The sequence below is a fragment of the Branchiostoma floridae genome, chromosome 7, assembly GCF_000003815.2.
Source record: "Branchiostoma floridae strain S238N-H82 chromosome 7, Bfl_VNyyK, whole genome shotgun sequence".
Classification (NCBI taxonomy): Eukaryota; Metazoa; Chordata; class Leptocardii; order Amphioxiformes; family Branchiostomatidae; genus Branchiostoma; species Branchiostoma floridae.
Window position 1 is genome coordinate 6,688,382 of NC_049985.1, and position 16,692 is coordinate 6,705,073.

At 42.9% G+C, this 16,692-nt stretch overlaps 1 protein-coding gene across 1 annotated transcript in view; it reads right to left on the bottom strand.

Moving 5' to 3' along the window:
• Positions 1-13,914: 13,914 nt before the first annotated feature.
• The window catches only part of LOC118420243 (metalloreductase STEAP3-like), a 17,432-nt gene continuing 14,654 nt past the window's right edge, over positions 13,915-16,692 (bottom strand). The window contains exon 5 of the mRNA XM_035826963.1: positions 13,915-15,489. Coding sequence (XP_035682856.1) covers positions 14,569-15,489 — 921 coding nt within the window. The 3' untranslated portion in view covers positions 13,915-14,568. The remainder of the gene's footprint in view (positions 15,490-16,692) is intronic.

Below are 16,692 nucleotides of genomic sequence, written 5' to 3' on the forward strand. Positions count from 1 at the left end.
TGTGTCCCCAAGACGCTATGGATGGAATGTGATGATGCGTAGTTCGCTTTTGGTTCGCTTTAGGGTCTCTTAACGGCTTTCATCGTTTATATGCGATGAACGTTTAGTAGATGAATTTCAATTAAAATCATGACGGGTATTTATGTACACCATACATGTGTACAATGCGTGTCAAGAAGTTTAGCCGTAAACTGCTTCATGGGCTTTTACAACGTTAGTAATTTCAATTTGCGGAGTATCGCAATATAAAGCATCCATGTGTGTAACTGTTATTATTACACATAATAGGCGCTCAAAGAGTTTGATTATGAGCCAGGGCTAATTAGAACAATTCGTTAATTCAAACAGTCATACTGTTTTGAGTTGCAATTAGTTAAATTAATAGAGTTTGTCGGTGTTTCTGCATTATAATGTATCTGTTTTGAACGTCGTGAATAGCATTACCTGATGATTATCTTTATCATTTCTACTTGGTCTTGACTCTCGTCTTTGCAAAAAGATGAAGAAAAGTAAGCGTTATGCTTCATCATGTCGGAATAGGATAAATATATTTGTTTGCTGGAAGTGTGAAAATAACGTATTCTCACCAACTGTTCCCTGTAACTGTAACTTCATTTTTTTTCACTCCAATCCACTCTATACAATGTATACAATAAATTTTCATCTTATACATTTGCTGGAGGGCTTAGGAGCAGGTGACTTACTTCTGAAGTCACATCCCCTGCCAACCAACTCCAAGATTGGGATAAGACGTTGCAAGGAGTTCTTGGAAGACGGAGTGTGCGGAAGATTTGTTCAGACAACTGAGTGATATTATGTAGTGCTGCATGTTCGTACCAGCGTACCGCCGAGGGTTCCAGCGAGTTAGGTCCTAGTCTTGACTGACGACTGCAGCGTGGCCTTTTTCCGACCCACGCGGTTTTCATTTTCTCCAACCCCCTCCGTAATCCTTCAAAGGCAACACCGGACGTCTGATATAGTATATCAGACTTTACAGCCCAGCCAAAACCCGCTACAAGGTTCCAGGACGGGATTATGGGATGTCACATGGCCCGAGTGCGGACACCAAGGTCTACAAGTCATCTCCACCGGGAGCGTGTACGGCAACCTACATTCGGCTGTGATGGATCACTTTTATCAAGTCAGGAATTACCTTTCACTTCTTGTGGACAGAGACACGTGTGGGAACATAGTTTTCTGTCAGGAAAGTATAAAAGTACTTTGTTTTCTGTCAGGAAAGTATAAAAGTACTTTGTGTGCACGCATGTTACAATAGATAAATCACAAATACACATGGTAAAGGTACATATATGTAGGTCCGAAAAAAATGATAATTGTGTCAGTATACACTTGTAGTACAATCATCATCATACATGTAGTACAGTACGTAACCTTAAATACGTAAGTACAGCAGATGAGTACTTTGTGTACATGCATGTTGAATTTCAAGAGGTTTTCTTCCACCTCAATTTCAACGACCAAGGTTACAATAAGAAAATCACATATACACCTGTACAAATACCAATACCAAGAATACTTGTATCAGTAAGATCCATGTGCTATACTACAGGAGTGGTAACATGAGCTCTGTGGAAAAAGGTACTGAAAAAAAATTTACCTCGTATATTTCATTATTCAGAAACTCTACCTGGTGCGACAACATTTCCAGAAGCACCTCAACTGATAAAGCCTCATATAGCTACATTGTGGTAAACCCATGCAACGTAAAAACTCAAGTCTACTGTAGAATTTGGTTTTACAGGCCATTTTGTCTTAATTTGCAGGGAGCCACCCATGCCCTATTATATCGCAGTATGACCTCGATGAGACCTAAATAGTATTTCTGTAACCTTTCATAATTGGAATACAGTGGAAGCCAGTTAATTGCACCTCGGATAAACGCACACTTCGGGTAATTGCACGGAATCCTCAAATCCCAAACCGTCTCCCATTCACTCAATTGTTAGTGACTTCGCTTATCTGCACGACGAAAAATCACCAACGCCGGATAATTGCACGAAAATCTGTCAAACATCGTCGACAAATCGACAGAAAATGCGTGCTCAAATCGTCATACGCGGTACAAATAAGCCGATAACTGCCTTTGTGAAGGCGCTATGCTGACAACAACATGTATCGAATTGTTATTGGGATCAAAAGAAAACGATATTGTGGGGTCGGCACCATGAAGAGACGCCCGGATATTTCGGCAAAAGATGTTCTTGTTTCATTACGACGTCCATATTTACATGTGTACTGAGCCACTGATTTAAACATCTTCATTGAATTGTAATGGTATACTGTATTACTTGTAAGAATCGCACTTTATATATGCAAAACTTGCGGTTTGATAGAATCTGTTCTGTATGGTAGAGATATAGTTGCGCAAGTGCTGTTACTCTAGCGGTTAAGAACTCCAATCCGTATCGTTTCCTGAGTCTGAAAAAAACACCAGTTCCTTGTTAACATTTATCAATAAAGTTAATAACTACATGTACATTATGTGTGTCTGCTTTCTTTGTGTCAATGAATGTCAAATTTGTATTATACTACCTCCCATACCACCTCTCGGACCCTCCGCCCCGTGGTGGTGCGGTCCAAATGACCAACTCCGCATTATCGCACACGCCGGATAATTGCACGGAATTCGATGGCAAATCAGGTGTGCAATTAAGCGGCATCCACTGTACCATACAAAAGGTTAAAGTGTGACTTAAAAGGCAAACAAAAAACACTTGGTTTTTTTATCAAATGAAATCTCTAAGCGCTCTGTCAAATCACCCCGTGACAGCTCTGGTTTAATGACGCAGGTATAAGTTATTGCTTCGCCATGTTTCGTGCTAAATCATTTTATCCCGTGATAAACAGCTGCCCGGGAGTAGAACGCGGCCTCCGACGTCAGCAATACTCATTAGCCAAATGTCGACGCATCGTTCTGGTCTTCAAATGGCCTGTCCTTGAATCCCGGCTATAAACATCATGTGAGTACGGACCCGGTAAATCAGCAGGGTAGAGATGAGGGTGAACCAGGGGTCATCCAAAGTGTGGCTCGCTGATATGGCAATAATGGTGTGATTACATAAAAACAAATGCTCTGGGCACCTCAAAACTAGGTGTGCGATGGGAAAGTCGGAGGCAAAAATTGCTTTCATTCTGAAATACAAGTGGTGGGAAAGGTTTTATAAATAGCTGAACACGCATTATATTCTTTATCAAGCAAAGTACTCTTTTTAATTGATTCGTTTCTTCACATCTTCTTCTCTAACTTATTACTTACTTTGGTCATTAGTATCTGTTTTCAAGTAGTATTACAGTATGGCCGCATTTTTTTTCTTGACGAAAATTGATGCGCGCGCGGATGTCATCCATATAATCAAATTAGTATGGCCTGAAATAATAGCACAGACCCGAAAATCAATGATGAGTTCAAGTCCGACGCACTTTGAATGATAACAGAGGGACTTTGAACTTCCGGGTAAGACTAGATCAGATAAGTTTTACAACATCTCTTTATCGTAAATGTTCTAAATGTATAATCAAAGCTGCATTCATCCAAATCTTTTTACTACTTTCAAGCACAGAAAATCCTTACGCAGGGCCATATTTACTATATTCTATCCTTCCGGGCGCCAAATGTTCTAGCAGAAAATGCGCGTCGATAAGCAATAACTCCCAATTTATGTAAGCTGTGGACAATCAGTACTTATCGGCAAATTCTTCAAGCTTATCGGGGGAAAACCGCTCCTCCTTCTGAAGAGGAAAATTAGACTTAGAGGCAAAGAATGGAACATTTGACCGGTCGCCTGGGAAATATGCGACTTAAGCAGCGGTAACGCATGAGGAGGTTTTACCGCCACGGATAGATGTCCCCGCTGCACGACCTGGTGCACAGACAAGCGGATGACGCCGGCGGGTAGTCTGTCTAAGATGATTAGGTCTACTTAAGGCGCAGTGACCTCTTAAGGTCTTATCCTTCTTAAAGACGCTGAGTCAATGAATATGCCAGTCAAAGGAAGGGACTCAAGATGCAATCTGAATATGCGAAGGTCCAGGAATCCCCATGCACGTACTATTAATACCCCTGCATGTCACATTATCCACGATCTTCGGGCGTATCGATGGAAGATCGGCCATATTTAAGATCGACAGAGGGTTGCGCGTATTTGTCAGCTGGAAAACGCCCCTGCCACATATAAGCCGTGATTTGTACCTTGTAACAATTGTTGTGCAATTTAATTATTATCATAAGCGAGGCTCGGGCGATTGCCGCAGAATCGTCGTCCGATCGATTTTCGACAAATGTGACAGGGATATCAGGGCCATGTCTTATTCGTCGTACGATCGTCGTACGATATATAGTCGTACGATCATCGCACGACTGTCGCGCGATAGCAAATTAACTGAGTTTTTCTCTTGAAATAGTCGTCCAGTACTTATTGTGTACGTACAAAACCTAACTCCTCGAAAATGTCGGTCTGGTAGGCTTGTACTGATACAACCTGTCTGCTTGAAAATCCTACCAATGCAAAATCGCACGACGACCCGCGACGAAGGTGAGCGCGCTGCAAATGGTATAAGAAACTTAGCTTTCCATTAGCGATGAATGTCTAGGCTAGGCTAGTGGACACAAGATCAAGAGGTCACGGGTTTGATTCCTTGCATTTAATTATTACTGGCTAGACGTTGTAACCTTGGGAAGGCACTTACAACCATTTTTCCTCACTCCAACCAGGTGAAAAATGAGTGCCAAAGTAACAGGGGCCCGGATGGAACGAGATAAATGGGCTCAGGCTTCTAGTACCTAGACTACCCCTGCGGCCTCAACACAAAGGCTATCCAGTACACACCATATTTCCAGTACGTAGGGTCAGTAGACGGATTTCTGACTCATGTATGGCTTTGAGTATAACATGTTTTGACTCGACGAAGTGATGAGCATGCAAGCCACACGCTGCTTCTACTGCTTGAAAAAAAATCTGTAAGATGAATCTTAGCATGAAAGTTCATCTGTGTTGGTAAATAACATTATGGATGAACTAAACTTTACCTAACCAACACCAAAATTGCTTGGGACTTACCCCAAATTTTCAGCCGTTGAATCGCCAGGACACTCGGTTTATCTTGAAAAAGTCAAAACCCTTGAATCAGAGCCGGAATTTTTTGCAACAGGAGTGAAGGAGGCTGTGTACATCCGCGCCCACCGTCCATCGCTGAACAAAGACGGGGGGCGACACAGGTTATCTGGCATTTACGACCCTCTGCTGCAGTCACGTGTCTCTGACGTCACGCCCGGAAGCTACAGCAGACAGGTCCATTCCGTGAACAAGGCTGAAGGAGTCGGCTGAAAATTTGGGGTAAGTCCCAATTAATATTGGAGTTGGTTAGGTAAAGTTTAGTTTATCCATACTGTAAGATGAATGCTTATACAAACTTCTAACACATGCACCTGCAGGCCATAATATCACACAGCAAATGAATATATACAGAAAGTTTCCATTTAATTACAGACTTGTTGTAAGCTCGTTATCCGTCATTTCACCAAGTGTCTTACTTACTTTACAGGTTTGGATATTAAGTCCATGATTCACCTGTGATGAAGTGTAGTCTTAACAAGAGTGCAGTAAAACATATATCTCAGTCAGCGGTATTAATAAAGGATTACTGTACTATAGCACCAATTATTCACCCGCTGTAGCAAACTTAAAGTACATATCTTAGCGGCTTAACTTCACTTAGAATATACAGGCACCCACTTGTAAAATACGTTCACGTTTATGTGTAATGTACTGTATGAAACGATGATATGTGCTATTTATGTTAATGATAGAAATATTACTTTAGTTATATTGAAAGTAGATTCGCTTACTTCAGACATATGAGTAACACTGAAAACGTCATACATGGTTTTCTCATGCGTTTAACAAACCGACTAAAGCTAATATATTTTCACCATTACCAATCGAAAAAAAGCCGAGGAAAATTAATGTCATGTTGCCAATTACTGTCTTTAAGAATAAGCCTAAGGAAACAAAAATGAAGAAAAAAAAGGTGCCGATAAGATTATACTATACACCCTCGGCCAACAGAGGAAAGATGAATCACAATGACAGATCGTGGTAGACATAGAAGACTACGTGATTTCTGTTCCCTTACTTGTACCAAACAATGATAGACCTTTCATCAATCGTATGTTTCGGAGCATTTTTCACGAACGGCCTGGAGACGAAAGGGACTACAGAGTTGGGTGGGTCGAACTGTAGCCATCTTTCATCGTCTCAGATGTATGGCCATAGCTACAAGACGAACATCTTAAAGTTAAGGTAAAGGTGAAGGAAGTTTGAGGTCGCAGGGACATAGTGTCTTCAGTAGTAAGCAGATTCCCGGTGACATTAGATAGTTTTGAAAGCTGGCCAAGGATTATAACTGGGCAGAGGAGGTCAACCGCGTACCGGTACCTGTCTGACTCCCTTAGACCGGCTATACTCCTTGGCCAGCTTTGATAATATCTTAAGCTAAGGGCACAACCCGCCGTACGTGCAAATGCGTGATGTCTACGTGCCATAACGTGGGCAATCTTTTGGGATCTGTAAGTGGTAAGTACCGCTCCGTACGAACTCGTAGGGAATCCGACGGATTTTGGAGCATGCAGACACGCCGTAGAACTTGACGTGCTGGCAAAACTTTGTGTGCCATCGGGCTGCGGATTCGCCCCCCGTACGTGCCAGTCCGGGCGACGCGCCTGCCATGTACAGCCTGAACATTTTCAGAAATACGTGGCGGACGTGGCCTTCCCAAAAAACGTACGGACAAATTGCACGTACGGTGGGTTGTGCCCTTAGCTTTATAAAACCGTAGGAGATTAGCAGTGAGAGTAGGTTGTGTATCCTCTGTGTCAAAGACACGGTATTGGAAGGCGGAGCCCAACCCTCTCCTTCTATCACCATCTACCTTCCCACCTGAAGTCGGTTATTCATTTGTCACACCTCAGTAGGCTTAGGAACGTGCCCGTCCTAAGGACACACCGTCTGGCCCGTGAGGAATGACGGGAATCGAACTCGTGACCCTTCGATCTCATATTCGCCAGCATAGCCCGTAAGCTATTCGTCGTCATTATCTCTTGCATCTAGGTATAGGCATCTGCAATAAGTATATTGGATAGGCCTTGTGCTTTCAGAAAGAAGGTTATTTTATTTGGTACAGTGGATGCACTCTTAGTTCAACAGCATAACTTAAGAATCTTTGAATAGCTTGTTATGAAATTGGGTCTTGGCTTCAAAGAGGTGATTAGAATTTGGGCCCCCTGGTAGCTTTCCTTGCTTGGTATTCGATCAATCAAGTTTATTGCAAATTCTTGCCCGTGGGCTAATTGCAGGTAACATAGATTCAAACAGTGTAAAATACAATAACACAAGTGTCTACTCTAGTCTAAAACTAGTAAAAGCTAACTCTAGATCCTGGGTTATTGGGTTCGACTCATTTTTCGAAGACAGTGGAAGACGAAAGATATTGTACCGGGACTTGTATCTTTTCCCTTGTGACATCGACTGTTTTAACCAATAGGGTAAGAATTTTATTTCCTTCCAGTTTTTGCTCGTCATTCAGAATAGATGCAGCACGACGAACGTTGGCATTTGGAGAGCGGAAGCCATGCACACTCCATACATTACTGGTAATGTAATTACGATACGCCACGTCACAGTACAACACTGTGCAAGATTTATTCTATTGTTGGGCACTTAGTGACACACAGGAAATGGAATAAATAGCAGTTAGGGCTAATTCTACATCGTGACAAATGTACTCATTATATGCTGCTCTATACAAACAAACAAACAATTGTTAACAAATATACTGAATCCGTAATGGCTGTGGATAGCTTTGGTTAGCATTTTTTATCACAGCATTGTATTAGTCTTTATATTTACAATGCTTTTATCAGGAAACCCTTGATACTCCCTAAATTATAACATTGTCGTCGTATAATAAATCCCTTTAAGGTGTTGGTGGTGCATACTTCAGTTGGGTTCAAATACAGATTGTCATTAGATCTCATTAAAGATGTCAGCGTAAAAATTCATTTCCTGGGTTTTCAAAACGAACGTTAAGAGAAATAGAATAGCGTCGTCTACTTAAAAAGTTGCTGTTTTCGCAAATAGGCCATCCCAGTGTTGTATCCACTAAATCTTTATACGTACGGAGTCGATTTGGAATTAGCATACAGTCGCGCTGACTGGCGGATTCGTTCATTTCTGCAGGTGGAGAGAATTTTCCTCAATGTCAAGCTTTGGCCAGACAGTCCTAGAACTTATCATGACAAATACAATAAAAGACTCGGATTAAATCTCCTTAACTCTTCAAGCTAGTCGAATGTTTTCGAATCACGTTTAAGGCCTAAACAAAGAGGATAATAGATTCTATCACAGTTATCTATGATCCGTTGTCTATTTAAGTTTCCATAGACCTGCTCCCGTAAAATTTGGCCAGTAGATGTTCGCTCAACATATCTCCTGGATAAAAATCAATAAATTTGCTTACGCTTGTATGTTTGGTTGTGTTTTGTTGTCTTTTCCGCCAAACTTTTACATTTTGCATGATATTCCGATATGAAAGTCAAGGATCACATAAATCCAGTTCAGGTCGCAGCGAAGTCGTATCCAGGTGGAATGGGGGTCTTGGAAACCGACCAAAAGACGCCACGTCAGACCTGAGTTACACCTTAACGACGTGTCGCCGTTTCTTATAAGCTTCCCCAAGGACGTTTTCTTGGCACAGATACATACTGTCTGGTATCAACTGTAACCAGACGAAAGAAACATAGAGGCTACAAAATCAATGTTCAACTTTTCGATCCAGACAAATGATTGTATAAAGATAGGCGAGGCGGGGACGTGTGCGCTTATCTCAGTGGATCAAATCCGGACATCTGGACAGTAAGAAAAATTCGGCACCGCCGATTCACGAGAATTAATCGACTGGAACGGACCATAATTGTCTACAAGAAGAATGCGGACGTCAAAGACAATTAATAGTAATGGCGGTGGCTGCGACGGCGAGGGACATAACATTCCGTCAATGTCAACATCTTCGCTCCGGCTTCTCTTTAGATGAAAAACGCCGCTATATGCTGCCGCTATTAGATAGGAATGGGGGGACTTGATTAATTAGTCTGATTTCTGGAGATGATTGATAACTTTAATAAATGACTGGGTTATTGATTCATGGAGGTTCATGCACCAAAATGAAGTTATACTTTGTTCGCCAAAATTGATTTTGGAAAAAAATGTTAGTTTGAGATGTGTCTTATATATATAAAGGAGGATATAAATGTGGTTTTATAAGGTGCTGGTCTTTCGATATCTTTTCTGAAATATCTCATTCATTTTTCATATTAGGCAGCTGAGAAGTTTGTGTTGCTGTCATTGTCGTTCTCTGTCGTTTATATATATATATACAGATATATATGTATATATGTGTGTGTATTAGACGATTGGTTTAAAACACATTGCATAACATCCTTCTTTTCATCATCACGCAAAATACAAAGTCAACATATTAGTACTTACAAACAAATAATAATAAGACAATGAATTGAGAAACAAAGTTGATTTTCCAAATAGAGGAAACCAAATAAATACAAATCTGCGCACGACATAAACCGAGAAACAACATCAAAGATAACTTGAAGGAATCTGGTAGTAAGAGTACTAGCCCTGGGGACAGTAAACTTAACGTAGCTCGCTAATGGTACAAAGTTTTCGGGATCGCTAAAATTTTTGGCAAATCTACAACTTCCTAAGATGCTTAGTGTGGACTTGGTAACGTCTCCCAAGACAGTACCTGGTGAACATTACCATTATGATAGCTTCTCCCATTCGAAGAGAACAGTTCTTATGGCTATCTGTCCTCCACACGCACTGTCAAACAACACAACGCCAACCGCCTACTTTTGTCAGACAATGTTATCTCTATCTGTCGTTCCGGCTACAATTTCAGGACGGCTACTTGTTTTGCGTCCCCTGAGGACGTTCCAAGCTCATTTCCCTTTCCGATGTCTTTCTGAGAACGTCTCTCGTGGGCCCAAGTTCGTCTGAGTCGGCAACTTTATGTATGGACCAGGACGGATCTTCGTACACGTTATTTGATTGGTTGACCTGGAGCGAACCTCTGAGAGTCCCCGAGAAACCATCATTTTCTATTCGCTGCAATCTTACAGGCCAGAGTTTCATTCCCTCGGCGGTCCTTGGGGATCATCCTGATGACAAAATCTATAGCCACGCGTCACTTCTGCCGATGTTTCCGCCAATAAAGATGGCACTGGATACTAAAAAGTATATGATTTATCCGAGAAAAACGCCACCCCAGACTGGAAAAACGAGGACCCTAAACGTATCGTCAAAACAAGCGTTTCTTATTTTTATGTTTTAACGTCAAGCTGTATGATGATTCAAGGCCTTTCGCTAATGCCATTGTGTCAAAGCCAGAGGTACATGTTGGATACATATAGCCACCTTAACGTAAATAACCACATAAAAAGTTATATGGCCCTGAGATATCACATGGCGTGTTTTATTGTCTCACACTATGGCCAGTTATGTAACCTTTATCACCTTCGCCAAGAGGGTTATGTGTTTCGGTAGCTAGCGTATGCATGTATGTTTGTATGCATGTGGTTGAACTCAAAAAGCAACCGTTGGATTGTCATGAAATTCTGTATGTGGTTTCGTCTTGACGTACCGAAATATTGATTAGATTTAGGGGACCCTGGTGGCTTTTCCAGGTACTACAGCAGAACGTAACGTTTGACATCTAGTTCGACATTCAAAATTGATATCCAATTACAAACTTTAACAATAACATCCATCTAGCACATACATAGGTGTAAAAAATAAAACAAACGTATCACTTAAAATGGGTTCTGGTGTTAAGCCGATACAAATGTCATAACCGTCCATCTCGTGATGCCTGTTATATTACCTTTATATCGACAGATAATAATCAGTACCAACGCAAGATTGTGTATGCATATTCCGTTGAATTGCCCAAGCTATCGAGAATGAATAAAAAAGTTTTGAAATGAAATGTGTAAAAAAAAGGACGATGTGTCGACTGTTCCAAGCTGTCGTCATCAACATAAAAGTCGAGTATATCCACCCGCGCTATGCATTATGGGATGCATCTATGCACTACTGTGGAACAGACATAAAGAACATATCGACTCTTGAACACGCTGGAAAGTTTCCAAAACTTCTGAAATTATTTAGGATACACGCGACAGCTCTATTAGTTTACCCTGACGTGAAGTATGACCTAATACCCGGGTAATAGCGGCAGGAGGTGAAGCATTTTACTGCATGTCGTGACAAACTGACCCATTTCCACGCGTAAGAACATTGCTGATATTACAGCATATCTTCCAGCATAACAACAGTTCAACGTCATATATGCCATTATTTCTACAACATTGTGATCTGTAAATGTCAAAGTATAGAATTACGTCCATACATTATGAAAATATACGTACATTCACCATTACTCGGTCGTTAAGTCTACAAATGTGACACTCGTTCCACCATCCAGTTAACACAAAACATGAATTTGGAGCACATAAAAACAGGTTGCTGGGAGACATTTTACCATCACACGAACGTTAAGTCTACAAATATGACACTCTTTTCACCATCAAACTGCCAAAAAATAGCAAATTTGCAACAAAGAACGTAGATAGCTGGGAGGGATTTTATTTTCACAGGAACGTCATATCAGCAAATATGACACTCGTTTCAACATCAAAGTTAACAGACAAAGGCGTGTAATTCGCGCAAGGCACAACGACAAATTTCGAGGAGGCACGAACTTCAAGTCTACAAATAAGCCACTCGTTTCACCATCAAATTCAAAATGACAAAGCATGTAATTCGCAACACATAACGTCAGATTGCCGGATGATATTCACAAAGACTACGTATATGTGTAGTGTACCAAGCATGAACTGTGACAGACTAGGACTCAAGGGATATTGATTCTGTCGGGTTGCCAGAAATCCAAATTGTCCAAAATCCAGATTGGCCTAGAATGTGCACGTATCAGCAATATCAACATATCAACATGACCAGAGCCCCCGGAATGTGGCACCAGAACTCAAGGAAACTTTCTAAATCTTCAATAATTTCTATCATTTGCAAGTTCCTCCCCAGAGGCCACTTGCAATATGTAACAGTATGTAGAGCAAGAATACAGGGATAGCAATGCTGACAAGTAGTGACTATTCTAATAAGAACTTCCAAGAACTACAATAGAAACTTTTGGGGTTTACTGACTTCTATTGTGGAGGCATTGTTTTTCCAACCACTGATGATAGCCCTGTAATTCAAGCACACTTCGGTAGGAGGTGTCTGTTGTTTGCGTTGCTAGTCGAAAATGAGGAGCCAAACTGTAGCGAAGAAAGATGAGCAACGAAAACTTACCTACGAAGTACGAACCCTGCGGTGAAGTCATCTCAGTGGCTAAAGTCCGTCGGGTTGGGCATCTTCCGTATGTGGTTGTCGCTTACGGTGTTTCCGAGGAGGGAGGGGGGCAACTCGACTGCATCAAGTTCTCTTTGCCAGTTTGGACCTCATAAACAGCTGAGAAAGCGCTGCATTCTTAAGCTTGCTTCTTATGGTGACATAACCTTAAGATTATACCAAATATGGGTTGAAGTTCAGATGGCAATGCATAAACTAGTTTTACTAAAAATAAAACGCCTTGAGACAGATTCAGGAGCGATCGCGATGATGTCACGGTGACGCAGTGGTAGGCAAAAAGCAGGTGTTCGGCAAACGATTGATTTACATGTTAACCAGTAATTTGATCTGCTCATCTAAATATCAATTTCAATATTAAGCACCAGCCGTCGTATAACTCGGATATAAACAACAACAGCAATCGCTCCTTAGCGTCGTCAGTGAGCGCTTTGACCGCTCGTCTTTGTGTCGCCCGAAGAGTTCAGTATTTTGCGTAAAATTCTATGACCTTTTTCATATCATCATCAGGCAAATATGTTTATTTCCTTTGGCTTATATTGAAATTTTAAACAAGTAATTTTCTAGAAGCAATTTTATCCATGTGCTATGTTATCCATGTATGAAATTAGCCGGTGCGCTCTGGAGAAAACGTATTTACTTGTAATGCATAGACGTTGTTTTCTATCTGATAGAAAACAACGTCTATGTATTACAAGTAAATACGTTTTCTCGAGAGTGGCACCGGCTAGTATGAAATGTCATTTGCTGACTGTATTCCTGTATAGATGGAAGATTATGTACTATTACGTGGTAACGTAAAGCATTCAACCACATGCCGTCCTTAAGCCCCGTTTACAAATCAAGATTTTAGCTCGGCCGAGTTGTCAGCGATCTCTAAATTACGAGGAGGTATGACCCTGATGCCGACGAAGAAACTCTGCCATTTGTTCGTAGGCATCAGGTTCATGCCTCCTCGTAATTTAGAGCTCGCTGACACCTCGGCCGAGCTAAATTCTTGATTTGTAAACGGGCTTTAGCAACTTGGCATTCCCTCATAGACTGTTTATCTGTGAGAAATATCGTCATCAAGCAAACTCATGGTGTACATTTGTATTACAGGTCACATGAAATAACGAGGGTTTAATGTGATTATTCTCGTCGATGGATGACGAAATCTTAGCACTCTTTGATTTGGTAGTTCACTTTATACCAGCTAGATGTCTCTGCTATGCAATAACATTGTTGGAAAAAGGAGACAGATGGAAGTATACACCAAGAAGGTTTATTCTGAATAAAAATGAATATACAAAAAGAAGTAGCACGCCGATATTCAAACACCTAATGATTATTAATTGTTTACTGTGTGTTAAAAAAGAATGGACAGAATCGTCATACATTTCTAACTAGTCTATATCATAATTTTGCACTAAGACATAATTACCACTTGTTAATCTCATATAGTCTTCCTTCTCAAATTGTCATGCCAATATGGCATATTACTATGTATACATCAAAGACGATTTTAAGACTATGAAGCACTCTTGAAGTACTTGTAAGCGCATTATTTGGTCCCATTAAGCCGCATTGGCTTTGTTGTATTGATGACATCCGCGCAGGAATCAACTTTCTCCAGTTTCCAAAAATAAGTGTGCGACCATACTGTAGATATGTCATAAGCTGAAAAAGTCGGAAGACGGATACTAATAAGTGAAGTTTTCCAGAATAAAACCTTGAAATTTGAAAGAACAAATATTGATAATCTAATGTTGATATCGTGTTCTGTGTGTTTAGTTATTTGTTCTTCCTGGCCACTTCATAATGAAGGTAACTCTTTTATCCACCTTTTCTTCGCATGTTCGCTTTAAGGTGCCCAGAGGATGTCATCCACGTAACCAAAGCAAAGGACGCTGAACCTGTAGACTCTTCATTCTCTGGAAGGAGTGGCTGTCCATCAACCAAATCAGCATGGCCTTACATGAAGAAAAACATGTGTGCCAACCTCACAGGTCTTGTAGTAGAATTGGACATGCTTATGACAATGCTATCCTCTATTCTTATAAAGGGACTACACGGGGATAGCTTTGGGCTTGCTCTCCCATCCCTTCCTGATGCGCATCAGACGAGGGTACAGACAGGGAGAGAGTAGCAACACCTTCAGGAGGATAATGAGACAAGGCAACAGCATGGCGAGCAGGACAGGCGGAGGGGTGTACCATATGTACAGGTAAGACTTGTTAAACCCTGTCGAGCCGTACACAATGCAGTGGACCGTGCCCACGAAGAGGCAGAGGAAGCCCAACTTGGACTGAACGAAGACGAACTCTCGCCAGGTCATCGCGTTCTGGACCGAGGGGATGGAGGTGACCCCGAGCACGCTCATCAGGGCTAGAGCAAGCCCGCCTGTAAGAACCAGCAGCTCGCCTCTCCAGAACATCAGCCCGTAGAACTGTCTCCCTTCGATGACCGGCCCTAACTCGTACATGTGGTAGTAGTACTCAGGCGACATGAGGCAGGCGGAGAAAATGGCGTGAAGCGTCGCGATGAGAAGAGCCAACAAGCCCAGCTGTTTGCGAGACTTGAGCCAGGTATCTAGCCAGTCGGGGAAGCGCTGGTACTTGGTGCCGCGTGCCAGCTGGCGGAACGCCGCGATGATGCCGGGGAAGTACACCAGCGCTAGGAGCGTCAGCGCAAGCCAGGCCAACACCCTGTTCATGCCTTTCCCGGGGAAGTGCTGAACATCCTTGGTGATACCAAACGTCACGTACTTGTAGAGGGGGCCCTGGAACAGGACGTAAAGCGACATGGCGGCCATGAGGATGAACATGACTTTGTTGGCGAAACGCCAGCCCGGGAGCAAGCGGAGGGGGATGGCCTCGACGTCTCTCGCAGCGCGTAGACAGCCGTAGTCCATCGGGACGAATCCCATGTCCTTGGCGAGTTGGATGACTTCGCTTTTCGCCTCCTTGTCGTCGCTGCAGATCGGCACCTGGATGGCACAGACCAAAGTACTTTAAGTTTAAGGCTTACAGTCACATTTCCAAGCCGATACCCGGTTAGTTTACCGGGATAGTTTACGGACTCCATGTTGGCAGATGTTTCATGTAAGACATCACGAAATCGCCGGCAAGCGCAGCCAGGCTTGCGGGAACCTGTCGTGGTCCATGCCCGATCGCGCCGTCCATGTGAACGCTACATCATCACGATGTACACGTCGATAACGTCACGAATTTGTCGGCAAGCGCAGCCAGGGATACGGGGTCCTGTCGGGGCCCGTGCCCCATCGCGCCGTCCATGTGAACGCTACATCATCACGATGTACGTGTCGATAACGTCACGAAATTGTTGGGAAGCGCAGCCAGGGATACGGGGGCCTGTCGGGGCCCGTGCCCGATCGCGCCGTCCATGTGTACGCTGCATCATCACGATGTACGTGTCGATAACGTCACGAAATTGTTGGGAAGCGCAGCCAGGGATACGGGGGCCTGTCGGGGCCCGTGCCCGATCGCGCCGTCCATGTGTACGCTGCATCATCACGAAATGCGCGTCGATAACGTCACGAAATTGTCGGCAAGCGCAGCCAGGGATACGGGGGCCTGTCGGGGCCCGTGCCCGATCGCGCTGTCCATGTGTACGCCGCATCATCACTATGTACGCGTCGATAACGTCACGACATTGTCGGCAAGCGCAGCCAGGGATGCGGGGCCCATCAAGGTGCATGCCCGATCGCGCAGTACATGTGAAAGGCGCATCATCGCGTATAAGATGTTGTGCATGGCCGTTCCTACTGGTGTATTACACTATACATATGGTCTAAAATGCCCTGTAGTATTGTAGCAGGTCTTGCCGCTACAAGGGTATCGGGGCATGCCACTGCTCGTGTGCGGGATAACCTGGGCTTTCCGCCGTAGAAGATATTGTGGTTGATCGTTACGACTGGTGTGACATTGTACGGGTGGTCTTAAATGCCCTGTAGTATTGTAGTATTGTAGTAGATCTTGCCGCTGTGAGGCTAGCGGGGTACACCGCTGCTCACGTACGGGGCGACCAGGCCTTTCATGCCGTAAAAGATATTGAGATTGACCGTTTCTATTGATGTATTACATTATACGTATGGTCTAAAATGCCCTGTAGTAGTGTAGTATTGTAGTAGGTCTTGCCGCTACGAGGGTAACGGAGCACGCCACTGCTG